At 37.1% G+C, this 17681-nt stretch overlaps 1 protein-coding gene across 1 annotated transcript; it reads left to right on the plus strand.

The window, feature by feature from the left end:
* The first annotated feature begins 1415 nt into the window (after positions 1 to 1415).
* LOC110877859 (isoamylase 3, chloroplastic) lies at positions 1416 to 14793 on the plus strand. The gene is made up of 24 exons (XM_022126081.2): positions 1416 to 1755; positions 2405 to 2462; positions 2550 to 2624; positions 2699 to 2856; positions 2944 to 3037; positions 3116 to 3352; positions 3469 to 3573; positions 3667 to 3771; positions 4164 to 4298; positions 4391 to 4477; positions 4856 to 4907; positions 5078 to 5141; positions 5265 to 5364; positions 5486 to 5586; positions 5681 to 5732; positions 5845 to 5907; positions 8223 to 8312; positions 8386 to 8458; positions 8768 to 8847; positions 12859 to 12963; positions 13348 to 13446; positions 13571 to 13632; positions 14160 to 14268; positions 14368 to 14793. Exons 1-24 carry the CDS (start codon positions 1658 to 1660, stop codon positions 14479 to 14481), a joined length of 2316 nt encoding a protein of 771 aa, XP_021981773.1. The 5' UTR covers positions 1416 to 1657; the 3' UTR covers positions 14482 to 14793.
* The last annotated feature ends 2888 nt before the right edge of the window (positions 14794 to 17681 follow it).

Genomic DNA, 17681 nt, shown 5'->3' on the forward strand with positions numbered 1-17681 from the left:
GACAGTTCCAGCCCAAACAGAGCTGGAACTGGACTGCCAGAGGAATGTCCAAAGCCCAGCAATCGAGCCAAAACCTTATGCCACTCTTGTTCGCTACATAACCTCGAAAGAGTTCCACCAGATTTATACCCAACGAGCTCAATTCCGTATGGATGTTTGCCACTTGTTTCCACGGACCGGTTGAGAAATTCTTACCGGAATGAAAATCCACGTTCTACTAGTATTATGAATGGATCAAATAACCTTTCACCACAAGCTATTTGTATCCTCTTTACAATATTGTCTAAAAAATTTTATGCGAATCCTGAAACACTAACTAGTAACCTATCAAATCTTCAACTTTGCTTCCCCGTCACTCTCTTCTAATAAACATTAAACACATACAGTTCATCGGTTGCCTATTCAATTCAATCACCCGATTACCCATAACAGCCATGGGTTCTAGGAATTTAGCCACAACAACCCCAACGAAGGCTTTTTTTTTAAGATAAAAACTCACCAGATTCTCAATCGTCGAAGAAGTTGAAGATGATTTTAGGATGACGTTTCACAGATATATGAGATCTCATATTCCTATCATAAAAATTCACAATAATGATTGAAGATGATTCGAAGATTCTCTATCAAGATTGAAGAAAAGCCCAAGAAAAAACCCTAGAAGCTAGAAGCCTAGAACACAAGCGCATCTAACCCACTTTTGTTTTCTTCTATCCCGTTCCACCCATTTCTTTTTACTTCTAAACCCTAATTGACCCGTGGAACATACTTCCCTTGTTTTAAAATGACCTGTTGGACCTATAATTTATGACATTGAAGCCCAAACGGACCCATTGTAATTAGAAAATGATCCAAAATGACCCATGTATATGCATTTGGGTCAGGATTGCCCCCGTAAGTGTAATCTAGATGAGAGGATTATATTGAAGGTATGTAATCACTTGACATTTTATAGGTATTAAACATTCTGGAATTATGACTAAGTACGTTGGACTTTAATCACTTGTACATAAGGCATCATCTACTTGTACCTTTTAATCCATACGTCAATACTGACCAAGACAACTATCAAAACGTCGATAAAAAATGAGTAGGTCGTCATGGTGCTTCTAGATTTTTTTTAAAACATTATAGTTTATAAGATATGGAAAGATTACGTAAAAGAATTATAAGTTTGTTGTGAAGAGAGAAAAGTGTAACTAATTACTCATAATTATTTAAAATTCAGGGATTTAAGTGTAATAAGATGAGAGACTAAAATATAATTATTGTTTAAAAGACTAATTTTCTCATTTTAGAAATGTGTTTATAAATTAAAAGGAATTTTTTTTAAAAGCTTTAACCCATGCATTATATTATATTATATTATATTATATTATATTATAATATATAGTATAGATTAAAGATTAAATTATTAAAGGAAATAAGGAAGATGACACCAAAAAGATAACTAAAAAGCACGTAGAGTCACAAACGTCACGTGGCAGACATAAAGGAGACGTCGTCCCGCTTCTATGCCGTTCTCGTAATTCTGAAACCACCACCACCACTACCTCCTCCTCTTGGATCACTCCCAAATCTTCATATTCAACTCAACAACAAACACACACTCACTTTCACTTTTCGTCTAGATGAATCGATTCTTTCCGTGACGAACATCATGATTCTTAACGCTACCAATTCATCTTTCTGTGATTCATCATTAAAATGGAGCAATGTCAGTCGTTCCCTCCACCTTCCCGCCACTGCTTCCATGGGGTATTGTATCGATTTCATTCTTTATTTCAAATTTCGTACTAGGTATATGTAAATTCCTAATTGCACTAATGTTAATGTTATTTTACTAATTTCGTGAAAATAACGTTAAAAGAGGGGATGGTTAATCAGGCATCAGGCGTTGATAGCCGAAAGACAAGGGGTACATGCACTAATTGGCGTTTCTGTCAATTGCTGAGTGTTATGTGCCTTATGTCCAAGGCTTGATGCAAAACTACTACTGAGCCGGGGTCTCATTGGAAGCAGCCTCTCTATTCCTAGGGGTAGAGGTAAGACTGTCTACATCTCACCCTCCTCAGACCCTACCTTAGCTTTGCTATTGGTGGGATATACTGAGTAAGATGATGATGATGAAGTGTTGTTTGACATGAAACTAGTTTATGTAGCTCCCAAGTTTCTGTTAGTTTATGCTTTTGCTGATTTGAATTTGGAATGCTTTGGAATTTAGCTCCTGATCCAAAAGATACTAACTGAAATTTGATTCTTAACCTTTTTTTGAGCTATACACTGTAGTATCTTTTATTATGTCTTTTTTTTTGAATTCCTTACTTTTATCGCCTATTCGCTTATATTTCCGACTTAAGAATGGGTGGAAGAGTTTTAGTTTATATTTTTATGTATTTACAAACAGAGTAATTTGGAGTAGAAACGCATCAGGTAAAAGTTTTGTGAGTGGATATTCTGGTAAGGTATTCCTTCGGCTCAATCTCCCTTCACCGATACGATTTGTTTTATTCGTTTATTACCATGAAACACATGATAAGCTCTTGGCTCAGGTCAAAGGATCAGAACAAATGAACCGTAAGTCTGCTTACGCGATCAGTAAGCATGCAGAAGAGATTGTGATTGAGGTACTTGTCATTAGGTATGCATGTAAATTTATATATAATAAGAATGTTTTTGAATATTTTATATTTTATTTCAGGATGAAGCTGCAGTAATGTCAGAAACAGCTCCATCATTGAAAAGCATTCCTGGCCTACCAAATCCTCTTGGAGTCTTGGAAACCGATAACGGAATCAACTTTGCTCTTTTTTCAAAGCATGCAACTTCAGTTACACTTTGTTTGTCACTTCCAGATAGGTGAGAGTGTTCTCAGAGTATTTGTAAAGTTGGATTTATTTCTTCGTTCATCAGTAAAAACTCATTTGATATGGAAATATATTTTAGGGAAATCGATGCATCTTCAAATGATGAAATGATCGAGTTGAAATTGGACCCAATTGCAAACAAAACCGGAGATATATGGCATATATGTGTTCAGGTAATTACAATTTGATTCTAGAATTTTATTTGTTTCAAAGGTATCAACTCATTAACAAAATGAGAACCACTATTGTAGGAACTACCTCGAAGCAATGTGATTTATGGTTACAAAATCGATGGTCCTCAAAATTGGCATCAAGGGCATCGATTTGACAGCAGTGTTGTTCTTATAGATCCTTACGCAAAATTAATAGAAGGTCGCCGGATTTTTGGTGATCCGACGGATAGGTTTTCTAAACTTTCTGGTACTTACGACTTTAGTAGCTTGCCATTTGATTGGGGAGACAATTATGCCCAACCAAACATACCAGAGGTAAAAAGCACATTTATATCTTATTATATATTTATATACCATTTTTCTTTTTTATATTCTTTTTTCATAATGTTGACTTCTTTTGTAGTCTTATTACAATTGTTGCTGATGTGCAGAAGGACCTTGTAATTTACGAAATGAATGTCCGGGCTTTTACCGCTGATAAATCTAGTGGATTGGAACAAAGCATACGTGGCAGTTACGATGGTGTAATTGATAAGGTAGTGTCACAAATCTTTACGTTGACCTTTTAAATTTCTATCATAAGCTGATCTTTTTCATATTATTTTATCCAATAATTTTATGATGTTAAGATACCACATCTTTTGGAGCTTGGGGTCAATGCAGTGGAATTGCTTCCGGTCTTTGAGTTTGATGAATTTGAATTCCAAAGGCACCCAAATCCTAGAGATCACATGGTACACTGATCAATGTTTATTTTTTGAAGGTTTTCTATTTCTTTATACCATTTACCCCTTTCTTGATATTATACCTGAAACTAGTGGGTTACCCCATGCTCCGCAGCGGGCTCGAAACGTAGATAAAAGTAAGCAAATCGCGAGAGTTGAAGTTGTTTGATGTTTTAGTTGAGGGGCTAAAGTTGTTTATTATTAAATTTGAGGGGCTAAAGTTGTTTGACGTAGTTAAGGGGCTAAACATGTCATTGTTAAAGTTGAGGGGCTAAAGTTGGTTAATGTCAAAGTTAAGGGGCCAAAGTTGGTTGGTGTGACAAAATAGCATATTTATAGTATATGGAATTTGAAAATTTAAACTAATATTAACCCAAAAATTTGATATATTTACTGTGAAGGTCAACACATGGGGCTATTCAACAATAAATTTCTTTGCCCCAATGGCTCGTTATGCTAGTGATGGCGGAGGGCCTATCGTTGCTTCCCAAGAGTTCAAAGAAATGGTTAAAGCTTTGCACCTTGCAGGAATTGAGGTATTACATTTCTGTTTAGTGAATTCTGATAATGCAACTAATTTGCGCACTAACAATTTAAGTCCGTTTATGGAAATTATCCAACACTACAGGTCATCTTGGATGTTGTTTACAACCATACTAATGAGGCTGATGATAAGCACCCATATACCACTTCATTCCGTGGCATAGACAACAAGGTATGCAACATAGTATCTATCATATGACCCTTAATCTATTTATGGCGACAACTTAATAATTTTAAGGAGTTAATTACTGTTTTCGTCCTCGTGGTTTTGTCAAAGATCACTATTTCAGTCCATTAGTTTAAAAATTGCGATTTCAGTCCCTGTGGTTTCACTTTCGTAACCATTTCAGTCCCTGTACTTACAGAATAAATGGATTGAAATGGTTACGAAAGTGAAACCACAGGGACTGAAATCGCAATTTTTAAACTAATGGATTGAAATAGTGATTTTTGACAAACCACAGGGACGAAAACAGTAACTAACTCTAATTTTAAGTTTGTAATATCTTATTTACAACAAAACTGATGTTGTGCAACTTTTTATTTATAGACATATTACATGGTTGATGATAATGGCCAATTATTGAACTTCTCAGGCTGTGGTAATTTCATCCTCCACATCATTCTTGAGTTCATATACTTTTTAATATTATATTACTTGCTGCTTATACTTTTTCTTATTTTTTTAGCAAAATTAATCAACTGTATTACTTGGAAAATTTACAATTAAAATTTTTATCTTATCGCCAATTATTTTCATAACGCTGAGCAGGTAACACGTTGAACTGTAATCACCCTGTTGTCATGGAACTGATACTTGACAGCCTAAGGCACTGGTACAGTTTCTGTTTTTTTAATTACTTGCTGCTTCTTGTTTAACATACATGTATTGTTTTTATGAATTTATGAATGCAGCATAATGGATTTTTGATGTGGAAGTATTTAAATTAATTAATTAGGGTCACCGAGTATCATGTGGACGGATTCCGCTTTGACCTTGCAAGTGTTCTTTGTCGGGGAACAGATGGTTCTCCCCTTGATGCTCCTCCACTTATTAGGGTATCTTAGAAACTCCATTATTTTGGCAAAAAAGACTAAAAATTAATAGTTATTGTTTCATTGGTTTCTTATACTTATGAAATTGATTATATTTTCTTTTCTAATAAAATAAAATGAGCAGGCCATAGCAAAAGATAGTACACTGTCCAGGTGTAAAATTATTTCTGAACCATGGGATTGTGGAGGTCTATATCTTGTTGGAAAGTTTCCAAACTGGGACAGGTAAGAAGACTTATATTGTATTGGACGGCCCCTTTTGAATTCCTAATATGTAACTTTGGTCTATTAGTAAAACAATCTTGTTTTTAATTTGCAGGTGGGCCGAATGGAATGGGATGTATCGTGATGATATAAGAAGATTTATAAAAGTAAGTGAACACATTAACCTACAAAGCCATGATCCTTTTACTAATCTTTTACAGGTTTTGCTCAAGGCCAGGGGTTATATTCGTCTTTTTAATGTATTTGATCAAAGTATAGGGTGACATTGGTATGAAGGGAAGATTTGCAACTCGAGTTGCTGGTTCTGCTGATTTATACAAAGTAAGTTCTTCATTTGGTAGCTATTTTTGACTTTCAAATATTCTTCGTCCATCCATATATATAAATGCATTTTTCAATGTGGCAAAATGAGTGCAACTTGTTTCTTACTGTAATTACAGATGCCAATGTGTTTTCAAATGTATAGTACTAGGTTATAACCCCGTGTAATACACGGGTCGAATAAATGAATTTTATATAGTAAATAATAAAACAATATATCTTTAAAAACCTCCTTTATTGCACGGGTTGAATAAATATAATTTTATATATTAAATAATAAAAAGTTATATCTATAAGAACCAAATTGTACGGGTTGAATAAATTTAATTTTATATACCAAATAAAAAAGTTATATCTTTAAAACCATGTGTATTACACGGGTTGAATAATGTAATATTTTTTACCAAATAATAAAATAATACATCTTTAAAAAACCTCATTTATTACATAGGTTGAATAAATGTAAATTTCTATACTAAATAATAAAAAATATATAATTTTTTTAGTAATGAAAATAAAACTATTTCATATATTAATACAAAGTTTGGTTTTCGTGATAAATAATTTGTTTTATTTTAAAATATCTTAAATTAACAATTTAAATTTTAGAATAATATTTTAAATTTAACCTTTTATTTAAAACTTGTAAATGTAGAAATGATAAATAATATTAGTTAATTTTATTTTATGTTTCGTAAAATCTATTTGATACCAAACTAAACAAAACGTTTAAATATATAGTTAATATCAAGAGTAAATTACGATTTTGGCCCCTGTTGTTATATCACTTTTACCCTTTTAGCCAAAAAATGAATCTTTTAACATCTGAGCCCCAATGTGTTTTTTTTTCTAACCCTTTTAGCCCATAACACTAACCCCATCCATTTACTTTTAGGGGCCAAAAGGGTTAGAAAAAAAGGTGTTGGGGTCCAAAAGGGTTAGAAAAATAGACGTTGAGGGCTCAGATGTTAAAAAATTTCTTTTGGGGCTAAAAGGGTAAAAGTGATATAACCACAGGGGTCAAAATCGTAATTTACTCTAATAACAAATTAGATAACTAAGTTTGAATTTGAAGTAAATAGATAAATATAAAAGTAATAATTAAACTAAATAATATTTAGCAGAAGAATTATCTATAATTAATTAAAAGAGATTAAACTAAAATAATAATTATCTATAAGATATGGCCTAATATGATGACACGTGTCCCAAAGTTGGTTTCTTTTATTATATAGTATAGATTATACACAAGAATATATAAGGAGATATATAGGAGTGGGAACACACCCTAAAAATCCTAGGGTCCATTGTACATTTTACAGGCCTATTTGTTATCTAACACTTACTAGCAAAGTTTTTATCCAATATTATTTCTTTGCTGTTGGAAATCGTTAAAATAATGATAGATTTAAATTGTGGCCCACAAACACCTCTATTTTGCTAGGGATGGCACAATCTGTAACACGACACAAAGATAGGTTTTGTGTTGTCATATCTAACCCAATTAATTTACGGGTAATTTTTGGGTTGACATGTTTAGTTAAACGGGTCAGGTTGATTGTTTAACCCATTTAATTAACAGGTCGACCGTCAATCCGTTTATAAAGCAGATCGACCCGTCAACACAATTAATGAAACAGGTTGACCTTTCAACCCTTTTGCGACCTGTTTGACCCATGTATAACTATCCCCAACACGTCAACTCGTTTGAATCGTTCGGGGTACACAATTTTAAGTGTGTCCGGGTTGGGTTTTATGTCTTGGACACAATTTTATATGTATTTATGTGTTGGATTTATTAAACTCAGTTATGTTTATTAGTTCTATTATTATTCGAACTTATAAGTAGAATTGCACATGATATGTATTAGATTAGTTAATGATACGCTTATGTAATAATCGGTTGATAAGCGGGCAAACATTTCAAATAACTGTCTTTGACAGTTACCCGCCAAATCGAACCGCCAAAACTCATATGTATTTATTCTTGTTACCGGCAACAATGTTGGTTATCAAGACATTTCTTAATCATTCTGAGATTTGTCCATTCCATTCTCTGCACTTGTTCAACGATATCATCTTCATCATGCACATTCAATTTGGATCAATTGCTTATGACAACACAAACCCCACTCATAATTCCGCTGCACCATCACACTCTCATGCAAATTCATCTTCTGATCTCCAACATTATGGTTGGTGTTCGAGTTCAACGATTCAACTGCCAACTCTGCATGATTGACACCCCTAATTTTGTTGTCGGGAGGGATATTTTGGATATTGACTAACAACATTTAAATTTCACTTACTTATAGGTAAACAAGCGCAAGCCATACCATGGAATCAATTTTGTTATAGCACATGATGGATTTACTCTATATGATTTGGTGTCGTATAATAACAAGGTATTATGATTAAATTAGTCTTCATTCTTTGATTTTGAATATATGTACCTACCATCTTGTATGTTATTATTAGCACAATGATGCTAATGGAGAAAACGGCAATGATGGAAGCAATGATAACCTTAGCTGGAATTGTGGGTGTGAAGGTAACTCTCATAACCATCTTTTTTAATGTTTTAAAGCTTCGACTAATGCCTAATTATATTGGAAGCAAAGTCGATGTTGATCTAAAATATGTAGGTGCCCAAGGTATAAGCTTGAGGTGGCACTTTCGACCCGTTTACTATAAATGTGTTTATCCAAGTTAAATGCATTATATCTCTTCAATCCTTGTATGAAAAAAAAAATACCGTTGAAATAATATAACTGTTCTAATCACAACGCATGCTCTTTTTCGCTACCTCTAGATTTATTAATATGTATTGAGTTCTCTTTGTTTTAAATTTACTTCACAGGTGAAACATCTGATGTCAATATCAAAGCCCTACGTTTCCGGCAGATGAAGAATTTTCATTTGGCGTTAATGGTATCTCAGGTATGTTACACAAAGTACTTGTGCATAGCGCTTGGGTTATATTTGTTTAGATAATGATGCGACTATATATAGTTTTCTTTCCATAGCGACCTAGTTTCGTTTTGTTACCTTGTATCCTCTACAGAAATTTGATGAGATACATTTCCCCATGATTACCTGGACCCTAACTGGACTCACTGGCTTTGCTGAAACTCTAGTCGGCTGTCTCTGGAATGCTTTTTAACCATATGACAGAGGAACCTTTGTTAATTTCTGCTTCCTTACCTGGAATCGTTTCCGTGAAACGCTAGACACTAGGTGGCTGCTACCATAGTCCTCAGCTTCCTTGCTGTCCCTAATCATACCCCTACATTGCTGGAACCTTCTTTTCCAGTCACACATTTGTGTCTTAGCTAGTTAGCTATGGTTAGCACAACCACCACCTGTGGTTGCTTTTCATTAGATTGTCTTAGCAAGTTCTAGATTTGTTTTTCTGTTCTGCTGACTTCTTATTCATTAGATTGGGTTTCCAGTCAGCCATGCAAACCTTGTTGTGTGGATCCCTTTTCCGTAACCGATTTCACTGGATACACTGAAATATGTTCAATCAAAGATTGTGGAGTTGTGCTTTAGGAACACCATGTTCGTGAAATATGCTGTTCGAAATCTGTATTAATTTGTGCTCCGAGGACATTGGCTTACAATTTGGATTCAGTAAAGTGATCTTCCTCGGTATATGGAAGGAATCAATAGGAGATTAAATAGACTACTTGTTATTCATAAGATTAATATTGTACTGGAAATAAACAGTACCAGGCTACCTATTCTGTATACATACACACACGCACGCACACATGCATACACCATAGTTGTCAATAGTGGTTGCTATGGTTGCTATAGCGAATAGCGTAGCGTATAGGTCGAAGGTCGCTACAGGGTATGTAGCCATTAAATAGCGGGATTTCAGTTTTTTTTTTTTTAATATTGCACTGGAAGGAGTTAAATGGCCAACTAGTTTGTTCAACCTTATTTTCAGATCTGGAAAAATGCCAGATCAGTGGAATAGTGTCATTGTGCCTTGATTGAACAAGGGAGGCGTCCAATGTTGTGGGAATTACAGAGGGATAAAGCTGCTAGGTCTTACTATGAAATTATGGGAGAGGGTAATCGAGACTAGATTTAGAAGAGAAACCCAGGTTACGTTAAACCAGTTTGGTTTCATGCCAGGGCGGTCAACTACAGAAGTGATACACATCCTAAGAAGTAAGAAGATCGATGGAAAAATATACGGAGAAGAAGCGGGATCTACATATGTTGATTGACCTTGAAAAAGCATATGATAGTGTGCCACGTAGATTAATTTGGGATAGTTTGGAGGATTAGGGGTTCCTGAGAAGTATATGTATTTTAGATTTGAAACTAGTGTTCATGCGCCTGTAAGGGATACTGATTTCTTCCCTGTTGAGGTAGGACTCCACCAAGGGTATGTGTTGGGTTCGTTTCTTTTCACGATAGTGTTGGATGAGTTGTCTAGGTCGATTCAAGAGACAATCCCATGGTGTATGCTTTTTGCAGATGATATTGTGTTAGTGGCAAACAGAGCCTGAATGCGAGGTTAGAGGAGTGGCGAGCAGCTTTAGAGGGAAAAGGTTTAAGAATTAGTCGCTCAAGGACTGAGTACCTTTATTGTAATTTCAGTAGTGCGGGCGATGGTGACGCCACTCAAATTACCATTGACGGTCAAGGGATTCCACAGGTTACTAAGTTCAAGTATTTAGGATCGTTTGTACAAAGGGATGGGGAGATAGATAGAGATGTAGCGCATCGCATCCGGGCTGGTTGGTGTAGGTGGAGAGCAGCCACTGGGGTTTGTGCGACAAAAGGTTCCCTACTAAATTAACGGGGAAATTTTATAGGGTTGCTACTAGACTTGCTATGTTGTATGGGACAGACTATTGGTCCATTAAGAAAGCACAAGCGCGCAAGATGGAGGTAGCAGAAATGAGAATGTTATTTTGGATGTGTGGGCACACAAGGTTAGATCGGATAAGAAATGGGGATTTTAGAGAAAGGTTAGGAGTAGCTACTATTTCGGATAAGATAAAGGTGGGAAGATTGAGATGGTTTGGGCATGTTAAGATGTTATGGACCGAAACCATTGCAAGGAAGGGGTCTGTCCCACATCGGTTGTATGGGCAACCAATGTGGGGTTTATATACCAAATGGGCTGTCTCACCCACCAGACAAGTCTTTTGGGTTGTGTTCTCCTGTTTGGTATGTAACATTGGTATTAGAGCCAGAACTCGGAGTGGTGGCCTACATAGTGGTGGCCTGGAGAGGGCTAGCCGTGACCAACATGGCCATGACCAACGAGACTCGGAGTGGTGGCCTGGAAAGAGCTAGCCGTGACCAACGAGGACGTTGGCCCTTAAGGAGGGTCGATTGTTATGGACTAATACCGTTGCAAGTTATGAGACTTGTCACACATCGGTTGTATAGGCAACCAATGTGGGGTTTATATACCAAATGGGTTCTCTCACCTACCAGACTAGTCGTTTGAGTTGAGTTCTCTCGTTTGGTATGTAACATTGGTATTAAAGCCAGAACTCGGAGTGGTGGCCCACGGAGTGCTGGCCTGGAGAGAGCCAGCCGTGACCAACGTGGCCGTGACCAACGAGGCTCGGAGTGGTGGCCTGGAAAGAGCCAGCCGTGACCAACGTTGGCCCTTAAGGAGGGTCGATTGTTATGGACTAATACCATTGCAAGGTATGGGACTTGTCCCACATCGGTTGTATGGGCAACCAATGTGGGGTTTATATACCAAGTGGGTTCTCTCATAATCATAATGGTCAAATGTGGGTTCCCTCATAATCATAATGGTCAAATGGCGAGACTGAGGTCATGATTCCATTAATACAATCCCTCTCATGTAACATAGAAAATGACTTCTCAAGGTGAATCATCAGTTCATTCATACAATCAGGGAAAAGTGATCCCGGTTGGAAATAGAGGTTTTTTTTTTTTTTTTTTTTTTTTTTTTTTTTTTTGCAAGACGCAAGGGGTACAAACAGTCACTTGCAACATTTGCAACAATGTGACCAAAATTGAAACAAGTAACATCAAATCGAAGACAATATAAATTCAAAAGCCAATATGGAAAGTCAAAAAATAAAGAAGAGTATCGTTGATGGTTACGATGATGTGGATTTGAGAATGGTGGATTCAGCCGAATTGTTTTCGGTATTATTACGATTATTCTAATTGCTAATTCCATTAGGTTTATTCTCATATTTGCGGCGTGGTATTGATTTTTTAAGTTACCCATGCCTGTCATATGTTCTCTCATTTTCCTATTATTGCCTTTTTTTCTCTTGGAGTGCGCCTTGAGATTTTGACTCCTATGCTCGGCTTTGACTTCCGCATTGATTAAGTAAAAATATGCAGGGGTTCTAAGGTTTGGGTTTGAAAATGTTGCGACATAAAATTCAGAAGCTCTTATACATAGAAAACGAGCCAGTATGGGAGGGACCGGTGAATTAGGTAGAAGTGGTTGAAAATAGGATTCTTCTGGCATTATTTTTTTGGCTATTTCTTATTCATATAGTAGAAATATATTTTGGTAGTTAGGTTTTTCTTAAGACGTCTAGGAGAAGTTTGGATTTTGGTAAGACATTAGAGAATGAACGACAATTCTTGACACTCGGAACCCACGCTCCATGACATATTTTCTGGGATGCAAATGTACTGCAACTCGGAACCCTTGCTCCAAGACGTTGATAATGATTTGAGTCTATCTAGTTTCCTTTTTTTTTTTTTTTTTTTTTTTGCCTTGTTCTACAAATTAAGGTTACAAGTCATACATGAAAATATATTTTCCTCGTATCTCATTCAGTACTTAACATTTAACAAAATCTTAGTTTTTATTGTTCTTTTGTTTGTATTATATAATACATGCTGTATATGTTATATAATACAAATTAAATGATTTTAAAATTTAATGTGGCAATTAAATGGTGTTATTGCTACTGGTAGGGTGTACCAATGATGCTAATGGGAGATGAGTATGGTCATACTCGCAATGGAAATAACAATAGCTATGGACATGATACTGCCATAAATCACTTCCAATGGGGACAAGTAAGTACGTGTGTATTCTATTTATAATGCCTTATCATAGAAACCTTTTGTTTGAGAACGGCCAACGAATCCTTCAAATGGGCTACTGGCGAAATTCACCACATCGGGATACACTCGCCTCCGAACCGGGGAAAACCCTCACCTAGGGCCGAAGCCCGTGAACACTCGCCCGAAGGCACGACAGTGCGGTGAGGTTAGGTAAAACTCGCTCAGTTCAAGGATCGAACTAGCGATCTCCACGTATTCGCCTAGTCTCCCATCATCACCAGGTGCCGCAGAAAATAATGGGGAGGGCAGGAATCGAACTTGGGTCCCTTAGAACACCTAGACTCTCCCTTACCACTCTTTAACCATGAACCATTGACTTTTACTTTGACCTGTTAGTTGGATGCAAGGAAGAACGATCTCTTCCGATTCTTTGCTGAGGTGATCAAGCTTCGTCAAAAGCATCAAGTATTCAGACAAGAATATTTCATCGGCAATGTAAGTTTCATCCCTCAGCTTCTTATGATGATGTATACGTTGAAGTTTGTTATTATGCACCATTTTTAAAAAAAAAATTATATTTTTGGTGACGAAATTAACCACACACTTGTTCCAACTGTAGAAAGAGATAACATGGCATGAAGATAACTGGGATAACCATGAGAGCAAGTTTATCGCGTTCACGTAAGTGTTATACATAACATTCTTCTTTTCTTAAATTTATGTTAATTAATGTGACATGGGCTTAATTCTGCATATGTAAAAATTAGTAACACCCAAGTCAAATTCTTAATCCCCAAAGCAGTAGGTTGACGTTTGAAAGTCAAAACTAGAGCTCTTCTTGTAACATCCGGCCCCTCATGCCAACAAACATCTTCCACTGTTCCCATAAGAAGCTCACAGATTTATTAGCTAACCGGTTGGTCACACTGCCTTATTTGGTGGTATTTTAGACCAGTATCTCTCATGTGGGCGGGGTATGTGAGATTTACCGCAGGTGCCACACGTTTTGTGCCTACAAAAATATAATTAAGACAAATTGATTACTGAAAGTGTTGGTAGCCATGACACGTTTTCTTGTAGTAAATCTTAAGACTTGACTTATATTTTGCTAGTCGCATATGCGTGATCATATAAACTTTATTTTTTAAAGAGGCATTATACTCATAAATTCGGAGAGGTATATGGGGATTGATAACTTGTTTAAACAGGCTCCATGATAGCGATGAAGGGGACCTCTACTTGGCTTTCAATGCACACAACTATTTTGTTAAAGTCCCAATACCTTCACCACCTCAGGGTCGATGCTGGTTCCGTGTGGTTAGTTTTCATGATTGTTTTGCTTAATGTTTAAACGAAAATCTGAAAGCTCGTCTTATTTTAAACAAGTGTTTACATTTAAAATATATCTTGATACAGGTCGACACTAATCTCGAGTCTCCCAATGATATTATCCCTGAGGGGGTCACTGGCATCGGGAATACGTATGATGTTGCTCCATACTCGTCGATTCTTCTTCAAGCAAAGCTGTAATCAAGATTAAGAACCATGTTTCTACCTGGACCCGTAAAATTGAAACTGTGTTAACATTATATCGTCAAACAGTATATGGGTTTTTTTATAAGGTTGGTTAAAAAACCCCAGAACCTGAAGGAAAAACTCGAAATGTTTGGATGAGTATTCAGATATGCGATTAGTTTTTAGAATATTCCAGGTATGCGATTAGTTTTAGAATATTTCACTGGTTTAGAGGGGTACGGAGATTAGGTGATCCTGTCATATTACCTAAACTTGCTTAGATTAGTATATGCTTTTGATAATTAAATACATAGTAGTATGTTAAAGTTGTTATTAGACCGTGGGGTATATGGCGGGGCGGGGGTTTGGGGCATGGGTTGACACGTGTAATTTGAAAACTCAATTCTCAAACCCATTTTGTTTGTATGGGAGCCAAGCCACATAAGGTTTTTTTTTTAATATATATATTTATAACAATTAAAATCTTCATAAACATACAAAATATTTATAACCATTAAAAACTACATAAACATACAAAATAATTATTAAAATAAAAAACTATCATTCTTCGTCGTCTTCGTCGGTTTCGAACTCAGGAATTGTTGAAACATGATCCACCAAATCAGATCGAAGGTTGTGATGTATATCCCTTGACTTCATCAAAAATTCATTTGCCGCTTTATCTTCGTCTGTTACGTTACCTGGTTGGGGGTCATCGTCATCATAGTAGGCAACGACCGCCAAATCTGATCCTTGTCCCATAGTCGACAAGGCATTGCCAATATTCGCTACCTTTTCTTCAAAACACCAAATGCTCGCTCGACGTCTTTACGTGCAGCCATCTGGACCCTGTTAAACTTTAATCTCTTTGGATCTGTGGTACTGTGTCTTGTGAACGATTTTACGAAAATCCCCCACTCTGGGTAAATCTCATCAACTAGGTAGTACCCATACACGTACTCAACCCCGTTTACAAAGAAAGTTCCTTTGGGTCCTATACCATTTACCCGATCATTGAAAATGGGTGAGTGGTTTATGATGATAATATCATTATGTGAACCTGGTATACTGAAGAACGCATGCCATATCCAAAGATCTTGGTACGCAACCGCTTCAAGTATGATGGCTGACATCCCGTGAAATCCACTCGTGTGAGCGTCTTGCCATTGGGTAGGACAAAGTTCCTAAGCCCATTTCATACAATCCAAACTACCTAGCATCCCGGGTAGCCCATGGTAATCTGCGTGATGTTCCAATTTTTGTTGCATGTCACTGAACGAGCGCTTTCTCAAATATCTTTTCCTATAAAGTTCTAGAATACACGAACAAAAGTTGTGAAGACTTTCTCTAGCTACACGTGCAGACATTTTTAAATAGTCATCCATAATGTCCGAACTATTGCCATACGCTAACTGCCTAAGTGCGGCCGTGACCTTTTGTCACGTACTAAATCCTAATTGCCCGGTTACATCCGGTTTTTGTTGGAAATAAACATACTTCTCCTCAAGATCTCTAGATATCCTTAAAAATAAGTTTCTACTCATACGAAAACGATGCCTAAACATTTTTTCATCATACTTAGGTTCCGCTGAGAAGTAATCGCTTACCAACAAATTGTTAGCGGTGTGCCGTTCACGAGCGATGTACCTTCTCCTCCGTTTAGGTTGTTGAGTCTCTTCCTCATCGTCTTCGTCTTCCACGATAGCTTTCACCCCCGCCGCGATCGTTTGTAGAAATATGTCCGCACCATCGTCAGATGATGATGACGATTCACTATAACTTGAAGAACTCATGGCAAGATTGTGTTATTTGATATTGTGTGAGAAAAATGTTAAATATGGTAAAGTATTTATAAAGGAATTTTTTTTTTTTAAAATAGCCCCCAACGGCTAGTTTGGTTTGGCCATTGACAGCCCGCCATGTCAGCTTGCTAGACCCGCCCCACGCCCGACTTCAAACCCAAACCCCAAGGGCTACGCTCCAACCCAAGCCCACCCGGGGTGGTGGCCTGGGCGTTTTCCCCCAACCTACGCCCCAACCCAAACCCCATACCCCATAGTCTTAGTAAAAGGCAAATTGGAATTTAATAATGCTACTTTTTCTTAGTTAGCCAATAATAATCCCTAACTTAGAATATTCTTAATACAAGTCCCAACTTTTTAACTATTTTTTTTAAGTGCACCTCATTAAAAAGAATCTTAGTTTTTTTTTGGGTAAAGGGTTACCCCGGTAAATTTTATAAATCACCAAATAAAAGAACAGGGTGTGCCAAAACACTGACACACACTACAATCCAAGACAACCATGACAAAACAAAGCCCACAAACACAACAACCAAAGAAACAAAACAACCCGAAACAAAAACACGACCAGCTACAAACTATCTATCTAGAAAACCCCCCATCGATATGCTTAACCCGGGTCTTCATTCAGCGCCCTTGCTGGGATCTGCCACTTCGTCACAACTCGATTGTAATCCACATGCCTTTGAAGCCTGAAATCCATCAACCGAAGCCGGACCGTGTTTTTAATCTTCTCGGTAACCTGATTAACCGAACAATGGGTTCTGGTGAAGAGCCGGTTATTGCGCTCTTGCCAGATGAAATAAGCCGAAGCTGCTACCACCAACTTGCATACCACTCGGTCTAATGTTCTTGAATTTGCGTGCTGAGCCATCCACTCCGAAATAGACTCCCACGACCCACTCACATTGTCCATATCAGTCATATTCTTTACATTCATCCAAACCTGCGATGCAAAAACACAAGAGAAAAAGAGATGATCTCTTGAATCTCGACCATGCTGGCAAAGAGGACAACACATTAGCCGTAAGTTTGTTTCACTACCCGCTTCCCAAACACGCAACCGGTCCTGAGTTCGCAACTTATTTTTTATGACCAACCAAAGGTGAAACGAATGCCGTGGGATACACTGACTAAACCAGACCATATTTGCCCAACTCACAGGAGAATCTCGGGTGCGAATGTTTTGCCAAACCTCCGACGATGAAAAATGACGCTGGTTGCCCTCTAAATCCCTCCAAACCATAAGATCCCGTAACTGGGGATTAGGCATATCAATGCTCAACCCGATCAAAACTGGGTAGAGGTCATACCACGCTTGAGGCCAATTCCATTGGCCATTGCTGTCAAGTAAATCCGCAACTGAAGAACTGAGGTTAAAACCCGCATTTGCAATTCGTCTTGGAGTTATCA

The sequence above is a fragment of the Helianthus annuus genome, chromosome 9 (genome assembly GCF_002127325.2).
Source record: "Helianthus annuus cultivar XRQ/B chromosome 9, HanXRQr2.0-SUNRISE, whole genome shotgun sequence".
Classification (NCBI taxonomy): domain Eukaryota; kingdom Viridiplantae; phylum Streptophyta; class Magnoliopsida; order Asterales; family Asteraceae; genus Helianthus; species Helianthus annuus.